Source organism: Cricetulus griseus, assembly GCF_003668045.3.
Source record: "Cricetulus griseus strain 17A/GY chromosome 1 unlocalized genomic scaffold, alternate assembly CriGri-PICRH-1.0 chr1_0, whole genome shotgun sequence".
Taxonomy (NCBI): domain Eukaryota; kingdom Metazoa; phylum Chordata; class Mammalia; order Rodentia; family Cricetidae; genus Cricetulus; species Cricetulus griseus.
Genome location: NW_023276806.1, coordinates 96,372,807 through 96,386,513, shown reverse-complemented (window position 1 = coordinate 96,386,513; position 13,707 = coordinate 96,372,807). Strand labels below are relative to the sequence as shown.

Sequence of the window (13,707 nt, the reverse complement as noted above, 5' to 3'; positions counted from 1 at the left end):
AGCTGTGCTTCCTATTGTAGCTTTTTGTTTATAAGAGGGTATGAAGGGCTTTGTGAGGTTTTGTTTTGTATGATGTGTTTCTTTTTGTCTAGGATCATGGATGTTTTGGAGTGGGAGCAGTAATAAGTGAGAGAGACTATGGACTCATCTTTGAGAATGTCCATTCATGTGGGTTGGGCTTTAAGTTTTGTTTTTGTTTTTGTTGTTTTACTTGGGACTGGAGAGATGTCTCAGTGGGTAAGAGCACTGACTGCTTTTCTAGAGGACCAGGGTTCAATTCCCAGCAGCCACATGGTAGCACACATTTGTCTGTAACTATAGTTCCAGGGCTTCTGACACCATTACACAGACATACATGCCTGCAAAACACCAATGAACATCAAATAAAAATAAATTTAATTTTTTTCCTGTATGGGTGTTTTGCCTGTATGTATGTATACATACATACCATGTGTATGCAGTGCCCATAGAGGCCAGAAGAGGGCGACGGATCATCTGGAACCAGTTCACTGTAGATGGTTGTGAGCTGCCGTTTGGGGCTGAGAGCCCTAGGATTGAACTTTTTAATGAATTTGTAGGAAAAGTCAAAGGAAACAAATGGGTATTTGGTGTACACACTTTCTCTTTCTATAACCAGCGGTACTGTAAGAGTTAACCTGACTGCGGCAGGTCCTGCCACTTGAGGTGCCGGGAGTCACTGAGAAGGGAGCAGAGTAGAAAGAGAGTGGTTTTTGTGCCCACAGGTGTGCATTTGTACTACGTTGGGGGCGAGGTGTATGCGGAGTGCGTGAGCGACAGCAGCATCTTTGTTCAGAGCCGGAATTGCAACTATCAACATGGCTTTCACCCTGCCACTGTCTGCAAGATCCCCAGCGGCTGCAGCCTCAAGGTCTTCAATAACCAGCTCTTCGCCCAGTTGCTTGCCCAGTCAGTGCACCACGGCTTTGAAGTTGTGTACGAGCTGACGAAGATGTGCACGATTCGGATGAGCTTCGTGAAGGTAAGGATGCCGGCTTTGGGATTGTACAGTTGCAAATGGGAAGCTCAAAATGCTCCTGGCTTGATGTGGCATTTGCTCAACCAACCCAAGCAGATGATGACTTTGTTTTGTTCTTCTAAAAAAGTTTGATTCTTGGCTTTTTTTTTTTTTAATTATCTAGTCCAACTTCTGCTGCCCATATATTCCTAAGTGTGGGACCACCCAAAGAAAATAGTGTGGTTGAGGTTAAGCTACCAAGGGCCACAGCCTTAAAGAAAACTGGCTCTCCCTAAAAGCCATCAACTGTCTTCAGTTAAGACTGGGGGATTCATGAACCTTCTGCTCCATCCAAGAATACTGACTCACTCTGTGTGTGTGTGTGTGTGTGTGTGTGTGTCTGTCTGTCTGTCTGAATCTCTCTCTCTACATATATATATATATATATATATATATATATTTTATATTTAATAATATATTTTATATTATATATATTTATATTTTAAATATATATATATAATATATATATATATATATATATATATATATATTAAATTTAAAAATCTGGGCTTGTTCGTCAAACTCTGTGGTATATATAATAGTTTTTGCAGTGGCACATACTCCACGTAGGGAAAGATTGTGGCTTCATCCAGAGCTCTCTCATTTTCTCTGTAATTTATTTTTATTTTATCTGTATGGGTGTTTTGCTTGCAAGAGTGTCCGTCTGTACACCCCATGCATGCAGTGCCAAAAAGACTGGAAGAGGGCAGTATACCCCAGAACTGTAGTTACTTGAGGTTGTGAGCTATCATGTGGGTGCTGAGAATTGAACGCAGGTCCTCAGCAAGTGCAGCCAGTGCTCTTAACCACTAAGTCATCTCTCCAGGCCTCACTTGCCTTTTTAAACGCAGTGCTGGGGACGGAACCCAGGGCTTCATGCAGTGAGTTAGGTAAGTGACCTCTACAGAGCTACATTCCCCAAAGTAAGTTTTATTAGCCATTTAAAGTTAGTTACCTATAGCCAGGTGGTGGTGGTGCACCTGCACTCAGGAGGCAGAGGCAGGCAGATCTCTGTGAGTTTGAGGCCAGCCTGGTCTATAGAACAAGTTCTAGGACAGCCTGGGCTGTTACACAAAGAACCCCACCCCCCTGCAAAAAAAAAAAAGTCTTAAAGGGACCCCTTAATTTTAAGAGCTTTATTCATCTTTGATAGTCAAAGCAGTAGAGAAACCCCTGGAAAATTTCCAGCACACTGTTGCTTTGGAGCCAGCAGGGGGCATTAACTTGCTGACAGTGAACTATCCTTTGAGTGGGATAGTTATTTTTCCTGAGCCCATGTTTTTTTTTTTTGTTGTTGTTGTTTTGTTTTGTTTTGTTTTTTTTTTTTTGTTTTGTTTTTTTAATAAGGATGAGCTGTGGGTACCTCATAGGTAATTACTGTAATACAAACATGCATAGAAATGTGATTATTTCCTAACATCAACTAAATGTTCCTTAGATATGCAGCAAATTTACAGAGCTACAAGTTTTAATTGACAGAAAACACACTGCTACTGCTGTTATGGGCTCTCTCCCAACCCCCTTCCTCCTCCCAGCAATGATGAGATGATGAGGAAGAAACTCAGGTCTTTGCACAGGCTAGGCAATTGCTTTAGCACTGAGATTCATTGCTAGCCCTCAAGGACTTAAACAAAATAAAAGCTGCTTAAAATTTTACAGATGACTAGACACAGGTGGCGATTATTGTAGATAAAGGAGAAGATCATCTCCGAAGTTCTTTTCAGCTCTGTCCACAACTATTTGTTGAGCAGCTGCCAGTGGCCGGCCAAGTGCTGCCCTGGGCATTGGGATGGTATATCATTGGTTATTCACAAGCTCTGCCTTTTGTGACCAGTGTATTGGTAGAGAAAGACAGGAAGCAAGCAACGAGTGGGTGGAATGAATCAGATAAAGGAAAATAGAGAGGTTACAGGTGGGGAAGCGTCATGGAAGCAGTGTGTGCCAGCAGAGGCTAGAAGGTCCTGGGTGCTCTGTGAGAAAAGCCAAGCTCAGAAGCCTATGGCTGCTACATCCCTGGATATGGAAGGAAAGCAGGACTGGGTAACTGCAGCCTTGTTCAGGGGGAAGGTGAGTGGGTGATGCTGTGAGACATTGGACAGAGAGCGGTGTTATGATAAATCTTTCCACCAAAAGCTGCCCGAGCCCTACCGCCATGTGGGCTGTCTCTGCCAGCCGCCTGAATTCTGCCCACCACATGGATGGACAAAATAATACAGAGACTTATATTATGTACAAATGCTGCTTGGCCAATGACTAGGATTCTCATCTGTTAACTCAGCCTTAATTATCATAAATCTATATATTTTATAAGACTTATCTTATTGGATGCCTTCCATTGGCATCCTCCCTTGCTGGTGGATCACATCGAGTGGCTGGAGGAAGAGTGGAGGGGAAAAGGGACCACTTCCTGCTTGTCCTTCCTTAAATATGAGTCTCCCTGCTATGTCACTTCCTGCCTGGATCATCACTTCTTTACTACATTTCCCAGAATCCTCTTTGACTCCTAGTCCTGTCTAACTTGCTGCCTCATTGCCAAATAGTACTTTATTCAACAATCAATAAGATGAACATACACAGTAGTATATTCCCCATCATCTCCTCTTTTCTGTCTAAATAAAAAGAAGGATGTTATCTTTTATAATAACGGAAGAAAACTATAACCATAACTATCTGTCTTCAACTCTATCAAAGACCACAGAAGGATAATATATAAACTCTAGAACTGATAGAGACATCTTGCTACCTGGACAGTCACCCAAAGTTCCTCTGTAACGTTGGGGCATCCATCTTCAGCCTAAAGGCCACAGTGTGTCTGGCACACTTCTCCATTTCAACAGGAACCCTTCAGTACTGTCTTGTTTTGTAAGTTCAGCAGTCACTTTCTTTTGGGTCCTGCATATCCAGCTTATACAGCAACAAACAATCCAGGCAAGAGCAGTTTCTTGCCCAAATGGCTAATCTTGCCATGTTGAAAGCAAACTCCATAACGAGTTTCTTCGATGCCCATCCTCTTTTCTGACGTAATTGGTGTGCCAGGAGCAGTTGTGTCTTACTGCCAAGAAAAACCCTAAATCATTTAAATGCCATATATTCTGTAGGTCTTTGAAAGATTTGAAGAATACCTATCCATCTCAAATACATCTCTGTATATCTAGAAAACCTAACTAACCTAATTATAAGTTCTGACTATCATAGGTGATTATATAACCTGTATTTAATTATGTATATCATTTTAAAAGATCTGTATAAACACAATACCTAAACAAGAGGTATATACATATCACAAAATTGACCTTAAAGTTGTATCAATAAATGAAAATCATACCAATGCAAAGTATTCATTCCTATATCTTATTCCCCCTTTTTTTCTTTAAAAAGAGATTGACTATGCTCATTATCATTTATAGCCAACCCCATTTAAATGAAAACAAACATTTATAAACAATATTTGGGGATTTGGGTGTTGTTCCTTCTAAACTGCTTCCTGCTGATTGAGGGCAATGTTCATACCATGGGGATCATGATAAAACATAGAAATCTGACCAAGTCCTTGTTTTTGTAGTCTGAAAGGCTGCACCATCTCAGCTGTTTTGGATGTAGGACCAGTTGGGTCATTGCTTCAGGGGGTCTTGCTTGATCAAACCATATTAGTCTGGAAGGAATCCACAGCTTTTCATTTTCTGTGGAAACACAATCAAAACCTTTTTTCCCAAGTAGCCTGTCCTTAGACTTAAATTTTGAAGTTAAAGCATTTTAAAAATGTATAAGTTGGATTAATTTAGCAGCATTTATAATCAAATGTATTTTAGCAGAAGTAACTCTTTTTCTTGGCAATCAAACAATTTAAAGACAATATAGCATATAGTATCCAGATTCTCTGTGTATTTTTCATCTTTAGGTGGCTTTTCTATTATTCTATTTTTACTTTTTTTTTCTGAGACAGGGTTTCTTGGTGGAAATCCACCTGCCTCTGCTTTTGTAGTGCTGGGATTAAAGGTGTGTGCCACCACACCCAGCTACTCTATTTCCTCTTGTTACTTTTTCTCTCACAAGCCTGCATATATTTTTAAATGCAGTGTAAACCTTTAGAGGTTTTTCTTTATCTGGATCTGTCTTTATCATCTCAGGAGTGCCGAGTCCAAACCCCAAGAGCGCCGGGATGGTGAGAGCATATGGAAGCTGCTCCGATGCCTCTCAGCGGCCCACAGGGCAGGCTGTGGTGGCAGGTTTCCCTCTTTCTCTGGGAACATAGGGTCATCCCGCTCACTGACACCATTGGGGTCTTATGGTCTGACCTGTTATTTTATTTGTTTAGGGACAGGGTCATTCTGTGTAACCCAAGCTGGCCTTGAATTCTACATCTTCCTGTCTCATTCCTTCTCCTGCTGGGGTTGCAGGTATAAATCACCACACCCAGCTCGTTCTGTCTTAAAAGGGCCATTCTGGCAGCTAAGTGGAGAAAAGGTGTGCTCCAGTGAGGTGGAAAGGGAAAGGCTGCTAAGAAGCCATGGAGGGGATAGAGAGGATGACCAGGGGTTAAGAGCACTGGCTGCTCTTGCAGAGGACCTAGGTTCAGTTCCCAGCACCCACATGGTAGCTCACAACCATTTGTAACTCTAGTCCCTGGGGATCTGAACCCTCTTCTGGCATTCACAAGCACTGCACACACATAGTATATAGATATACAAGCATGCAAAACATCCATATACATTAAATAAAACAATAAAAGTTTAAAAATATTTTAAAGAAGCTATTGTAGAATCCAGGTGGGAGTTGGGGGTCACTTCTACCAGGAGAGCATCAGCAGAGTTGTGGGAAGTGGGGGACTCTCAGTCAGAATGTAGGCTTGACGTGGAGGTGAGGGAAGAAAGCTACAAGTGATACGAGTTGCCTTCCAATAGGATGGCGAAGATACAGGTGAGTGAGGTGTGCAAATAAGACTGAGTGTTCAGTGTAAGTTACAGCAACTGTTTATGTCAGTCAGTCACATTCACAAGAAGATGCTGAGGTGACAGACAAACCAAAGGGTCTGTCAGAGGGTGTAGTCAGAGCTGGAGATGTAAATTGGGAACGTCCTTATTTGCATGGTATCTAACTCCATGTGTTTGGATAGGACCACAGGTTTGAATTTAAACACAGAGGACTGGGATCCTAGACCTGAGCCCAGACTCAACTATAGAATGAGGGAAGAGAGAAATAGTCAGCAAACAAGCCTGAGGGGGGCCAGGCAGTATGAAGAACCATGGTTGTACCATTGCATAGAGCTACACACTTAGAAAGATAGATAATTTATTTCTGTGTAAATGGGTATGGTTGAAATTTTATGTCTCTGATAGTTTCATTTTTCTTTTCCCACAAAAATCATGGGTGGTAGAGGGTTAGGTGCAGGTGTGTCTAACCCACAGCCTCTTTGGCTGTATGAAGCTGAGGGCAGCTATCAATGTGATATACTTAAAATATTGTAAGATTTCATTGAGAGCTTCTGTGGTTCAATTGTGCATCTCTGAAGTGTAAACTTTGCTGGTGATGAGGTCATATTGAAAATCAGAGGGTTTCAGGGAAAATCAGACATGGAAGAATCCATAAAGGAAGGAGATATGGGAAATAGTCAACTGGCAGGCAGTCCCACAAGCCCACAGAAGTGATCATGAGTGACCAGGCAATGTGGTTAAGCTGAATGCTGATAAGAAAAAAAACGTGGTTTTTGTATGTGTGACTCCACCTGCGTGCATATCTGTACTATGAGCATCGCTGCCCACTGAGGCCAGACGAGGGTGCTGGATTCCCTGGAGCTGGAGTTACAGATGGTTGTGGGTGCTGAGAGCCAAACCCTGGTTCTCTGCAAGAACATCCAGCACTCTCTTAACCACTGAGACCTCTCTCCAGTTTTTAAACAACACTGGAGAACTATGGTTGTCAATAACAAACATAATCTGAATCCCTCCTTAATGCTTAAATAACTTTCCATTGATGAACAATGGATAAATATGAACACCTACCATCTATGTATCCATCATCTGTCTGTCTATCTATCTATCTATCTATCTATCTATCTATCTATCTATCTATCTATCTATCAATCATCTATCTGTCATTTTAGTAAATGCCTGTCCTCCTAATAGAGATAAATGGGAAATTTCTGAGTGAGCCTGAGACAGAAGAGAAATAAGCTCTAAGCTCTAATATTCCATCCTCCAAATCAAGAGTTACTGAATTTTTCAACTTTTGATCCAGTCTCAGGTCTTCAATGAGTAGCAGTTTTGTGTAGACACAGGCTTCCACATGAAGAGTAGACCATGATGTTAAGCCCCTTCCCTTGTGAAGGGGAGACAGCTTGACAGTGTATCCCATGGGATCTGTAGATTCCTAGATCACCACTAAATAGGTGTCTGACTGTAAGTGAGATAATAGAGAACACCCTGACTGACCTGGACCCCTCTGAGATATCTGCTCCACGGAGGAATCCACTTCTCACAGGAAGCCTGTGGGCCCTGCATCCCCTGAGCTCTGCCTGGTGATCTCTGGCAAAGGGGCACAATTCAGTCTGGGCTTGTAGATGGAAGTTTCTGTTCTGACTGGTCCTGTATCCATTTAGTCCCAAATAAACACACAGAGGCTTATCTTAATTATAAGCTGTTTAGTCAATGGCTAAGGCTTCTTACTGGCTAGCTTGCTCTTAATTATTAATCCATTTCTACAAATCTATGTATCTCCACATGGTTTTGGCTTACCAGAGAATTCCCAGCATCCTATCTTCCCAGGAGCTCCTTTTCTGTCTCAGCATTCTCCTAATCTGGTAGCCCCGCCTATACTTCCTGCCTGGCTACTGGACAATCAGGGTTTTATTAAACCACTAAGAGAAACATATTCACAGCATACAGAAGGACATCCCTCATCATGGGTTCTTTTCTTGCTTTGCAGGGTTGGGGAGCCGAGTATCATCGTCAGGATGTCACAAGCACCCCCTGCTGGATTGAGATTCATCTTCATGGACCACTGCAGTGGTTGGACAAGGTTCTAACTCAGATGGGCTCCCCACATAACCCCATTTCTTCAGTGTCTTAACAGTTATGGCATCCATCAGCTACGTGTCCACAGAATAGATGCAGGCAGTGGCTTCTGTCATTTCAACCTGCAGCAAATGGAAGTTTCTGGATGCAGGTGTAAATACATATAATGTATATTATTCACAGTTTAATCACCATTTGATTTGTGCTGCCTAGTTAACCTGGGGCTAGCACTGTGTGGTTCAAGAACAGTGTTTTCCAGGCCAGTGCTAGAATGAGAAGCCATGTCTTCTGTGAGAGGGGAAACAGCATGTAAAGGGCATTGGCAGAATCCGAGGCCACTTCAGTCAGCTTGTCACTGTACAGGATGTTGTACCCCTTAATGAAAACACAAAGCTGCTTATATTACGAAAATGAAAAACAAAAAAAAAATTAAAAAGTTCAAAACAAAAACAAACAAGCCAACAAAATGGACAGGGTTTAGGAGCACTAGATCAAAACCCAATCAAATCCACATAGTTTAAAAAACCTCATTTTCAATGTGAATGGCAAGAAAGAAAATTAAACCTGCAGTGATCTGTGAGATAAACCTCAGAAAATTTGTCTCTGAAGTTGAAATATGAAAAACCAGGTACTGCACTGATGTCAACGGTACATTTAAACAGATTGAAACTGTGATTGGAAAGGGAGAAACTGTGAAGCTTCTAGTCATATGGCCACCGCTTAAAAATACGAGGCTAATAAGGGGAAAGTGCCCAAGATGAGCCTTAGTGACAAAATTAGTCCAGAATTCGGTCCCAGGAGCACAGGGGACTCCTGCTTCCACTCTGGAAGTCAGGCTCCAGTCTTCCAGTGCTCCCTGTCAGTTGACCTTGCAGATGTCTGTGTCTGCCTGGGTACACTGTGCACACAGCTGTAGTCTGGAGGGTTGGGAGGAGTAGCATGACAACGTGCACTGTCCAACATGCTCATACTGAAGCCTCCAGGGTAGGGCACCCTTTGCCACGACTTTCCTCCTGGTGACAGATATCAGTTAGTTACAATGATTAAAACAACAGCAAAGCCTTGGGGACACTCTGGAGGCATCTTTGGATCATATTTATATATTGCTTAGCCTGGCACCTGTGTTGAGTAAGTTGTTAGTTGGTTACATCCTGGCAGTCTCTTCTAAAGCTATGCAATACCTGGATATATTTTCCCAAATGAGGTGGGAATGTTTCATATGCCCTACATTTTTGAGGAAACAGTGGTAGTGAATGATAAAGCATCTTTAGAAATATCTTATGTATACACGTGCATATGTCAGTGTGCATGTATTATTAAAGCCTACTATTTCCTTCTTTGGATGATAAAGGGAAATCTCCTCCAGACATCATGCTGTGTGCCTGTCGATGATCACCACATTACTTGTTAAGTTTACTTCATGCCCTTTGGGAAGCACATTATTTAAGATGGCATTTATGCGTGTAATGGATAGAGTTTCTGTAATCTGAGTTTCCTTCGTTTAATCTGTTCTACCTAGCATCAATGCACACGCATCTGTTGTTTCCCGTTCAGCTGTATTTAAGATGGATATGATGTGGCAAGTCACACTCACAATGCCTACTGTATCTATAAAAGCTATCACATATATATCATAAATATATATGATACATACATATCAAAAGGTACTCATTTATGCCTTGCACTAAAGCGTGGGAGCCCACTTAAGAGTGTAGAAAAAATCAAGCTCATTGACTCATTAGGTCTGTCTCACACATTTGTGTGTACCAGGTACAATGTCAGGTGCTGCAGAATCAAACGTACACTGGAGGCAGTCCCCACCTCCAGGGAGCTGCAAATCTAACAGTAAGCGTTTGCACAGACATCAGGGTTCAGAACTCATAAAACCCACACATGCAAATTTTCTTGGACTTGGAAAAATGTAATCGAGTTCTTAATTATGACTGTATTGAAATTTTTATGTCTTTTAAGAACAATTAAGTCATTTATCTTTGCATAAGTGCCACTTTTATTCCTCACCATGCCACCTCCTTGCATCCCTGTGTTTCTGGTAATTTTCCCAGTTTCTTCCTTGGAAAAGTCATTCATATGTCAGATCTCTGAGTACCCATTCAAGGACACAGTCCTTTTGATCTCTTCCCAAGTGCTCAAAATCCTCTGGCAATATGTAGCCTTATCGAACTGTTCAGAGGTAGAGGCAGGTGGATTTCTGTGAATTCAAGTCTACACGATGAGTTCCAGGACAGCCAAGGCTGTACAGTGAGACCCTGCCTCAAAACAAAAGTAGAAGCTTAGAAACAAAACAAACTACTTGGATTTCCTTGCAGTAATAAGAAGGCAGACAAAATATTGAAGTGTGCCTGATTTCTTTGAGAAAGGAATCATAGTGTAGGTGCATATATGTCATCAGAGAATTTAGCATTAAACAGATGTTAGCCTTCTGCTCATGTAACATGGTCACATTTTAATCAGCTCCCCACCCCCAGCTGTGAAGAGATCTAAAACATTCATAATGTAATACTTAACTTCAGACTCCTTTGAACATTTGGCATGCATTCCATGAAAGAGACAAGGAAAAATATGCTGTGTAGTGTTGTTTTACAGGATGAAGAGAAAAGTGGGCAGGCCAGGTCTTTACACATTGTTGCCCTGGGCAGGGGCGTACAATGGAGAACTGCGCCAGTTTGGCCTGCCCACAGACGCTGGATGTTTATTGCCATGTTGGAGCCAGTATTTGTGTGAGTCTTAACCAAAATAAGACATGATTAGTTTGTTTCAGCTAGATGATGTTAACAGCTGCTTCAGAGCTAAGAAGCTGTCACCTTTTAGCATACACACACTTGGGTGTTTTGTTGTATAGCTGTGCCACCCAAAGTGGCAAGCTCCCTAGCACTTCGAATGTTCTTTTCACTGTCGTCTAAGGATTGAGTTGTCCCCATAATGGTAACAGAAAGAGCAACAGCAAAAGCATTTTATAAACATTGCCTGCTGGATGTCAAGCTCCTGCTTAACGCTGAATGAGTTCCAGATATTTAATGTATATATTTAATAAAGCAAGATATGCCATGCATTTCATATCCTCTTACCTGCTAGGATTCAACAGCTGAACTGTACAAGGGTAGGTAGCCCTCCCATATGTTAAAGATAAGTTCAAATGAATATAAAACAGACCTGCAAGAGCAGCTCTTGGTCTGGCAGCTAGCTTTCTGTCCTGGAAATGCCATACATCGTCATCTGGTGGTTTATGATAGACAATGCTGTAGATACACCTTTGGGCTCATTTTTTCTTCAAGCTTTAGATAATGATTCTATGTGTATGATCTATGGTTCCTTCAGATGCTTAGTCATAGGCTGTCCTACTTCAAAAGTAGGATTCTTAAGAATCCTTCATGCTGTAAAAACATTGGTCACACTTTTTAACATCTTGAAATAATTGACATTATACATGTAATTTTAAGGATACTTTGCAGAAATTTTAGAGATGGTTGACCACTTCTCCCCAGCTTAGCGCCAGGCCACAACTAAATAAACCCTTTGTATGGTGAAATATTGGAAGTAAAAAGTGAAATCACATCATCAGTTGGTGCATCCTATCTTAGCAACTCAGCACTACACATGTTAGTCAAGGAACACGTATATATTACGAGAATTAGCATGTGATAGTGTAAGGAAAACTTCCACTAAAAGTGATTTATTTTTCATATGCCATGAAATATGTCTAATTGATTAAAATGTTTTTTCTTTTTTTTTTGGTTTTTCGAGACAGGGTTTCTCTGTGTAGCTTTGGAGACTATCCTAGCATTCGCTCTGCTCTGGAGACCAGGCTGGCCTCGAACTCACAGAGATCCGCCTGCCTCTCCCTCCCGAGTGCTGGGATTACAGGCATGTGCCACCAACGCCCGGCCGGATTAAAATGTTTTCTAAGAGAAACTTGTGCAATTGCAGATTACTGTGAAGTGTTTGCAAGTTGCTTTTGTTTTCCCTGCCCCAAACTGTTCTGATTCTAAACTTTACAGCTGTGAGCTGGTTGAGGTCCAGAAAACCTTGGTAAGGGGCAGAGGCTACACAACTTAGAATCAGTATTGTCTGTCTTAGAATACTGGGGGATGCTTTTTAAACTGAGTAATTTACACTTATACAGTTAAAAGTATTTTTGCTTGTGATTTAGTGGCTTGGTATACAAGATAATAGTCTCACAGGAAAAAAAAAAAAAAAAAAACAAAACAAGCATTTCTAGACAGGCCATACATGGATCCTGATGAGTTGAGCCCTCCTGCCTTGCTGCTGTTTAAATACCACAAGACAATATTATTTCAGCGTTCTGAAAGCCACAAGTCTGAAACCAGTCTCTCTGTGCCAACGTCAAGGTGCTGGCAAGGCTGATTCTGGAGGCGCTAGAGGAAAATAATTTTTTTTCTAGATCATGGGGGCTGGGTACATTTCCCTTTCCTGGAAGCCTCCAGAATCCTGTGCCCATCCATCACCACATCTACTTCTTGCAGGGTAAGAGCTTACTATGTAGTCAGTCTTCACTATCTTCTCAACATGGAGTTCAACATTTTTAAAATTTGTCATCCAGTGAAAACTAACTCTAACAACTAAGTGTACCATTTACTCAGTATTGACTAGACCACCCCAAACCCTATGGCCTTCATTCCTAACCTTCAGTAAACTGTTTACCATTGACAGATCTACAGGTTGGTTTTGTGCATCTAAGCAAGGCTTAGCTGGCCAAGGCTGGCATCAAACTTATCTCTCGGGATAATAACTCATGTCATATAGCCTTACTGACATGTGTCAGGCTATCAGGTGGTACAACAGAGATCAGACCATAGACCTTTGATTTATCTTAGGTTCATTGTGTAGGCTAGGGCTTGTTACCATGGTAACTGGGTGGGAGTCTAAAAATATAAGTGCAAATGTTCAAAACCCTCAGAGGTTATTTTAAGGCTGGTATGTCATTATTTCTTCAGCTCTATACTGGTCAAAACAAGTCTCTTGTCAGTTAATCCTGTATTAAGGAAAAGGTAAATAAAAACCTATTGTGGAAGAAGCTATCACACGTCAAAACTCAGTATATAGAATGGGGGAGTGTGGTTGAGCTGCAATACATCTACTCTAAAGCGAAAACCTTACTGACAGGTTTTAAGGGACAAAAATGTACAATGTGACAGGTAATAATTAATTTATATTGGGATCTATCCTAATTCCTATCTAAATTCATGAATGGTTATCTACTTTATTCTTAATACCCCAGAGAAAGACTCCAAACCCCTTGGTGATCTACTTGAGGGCTTAACAAGTATTTAAGGTATCTCCAAGTTCTTAAAACCTGACTCTAATCTCTTCATTTATCTCTCACACTTTCTCTCTTACTCTATAACTGAAGAAGTATAAGCTGGGTTATTTTGCTACAAAAGTTAACAAGTTCTATCAGGGATGTCCAACCTTTTGATACTGCAACATGACACTGTGACTACAAATGTGTTGGGCATATTCATAGCTATCCTGGGACAGGTGTGCCCATGGCTGCAGAGTGGACAGATCTGAAAGTCTAGAGAAACAATAAAGCTCTCAATATTGTAAGCACAGTACCAAATAGTAAATGAATTCCTTTATAGCTGGTGTGAAGCAACTAAAGAAATAAGTGCAACAGAAAAA

General features: G+C 41.3%; 1 protein-coding gene across 1 annotated transcript in view; it reads left to right on the top strand.

The window, feature by feature from the left end:
* Smad9 (SMAD family member 9) overlaps positions 1–11,116 on the top strand; it is a 44,277-nt gene extending 33,161 nt beyond the window's left edge. Inside the window, exons 5-6 of the mRNA XM_027394985.2 lie at positions 744–1,000; positions 7,958–11,116. Of these exons, the coding sequence (XP_027250786.1) occupies positions 744–1,000; positions 7,958–8,101 (401 nt within the window). The 3' untranslated portion in view covers positions 8,102–11,116. The remainder of the gene's footprint in view (positions 1–743; positions 1,001–7,957) is intronic.
* The last annotated feature ends 2,591 nt before the right edge of the window (positions 11,117–13,707 follow it).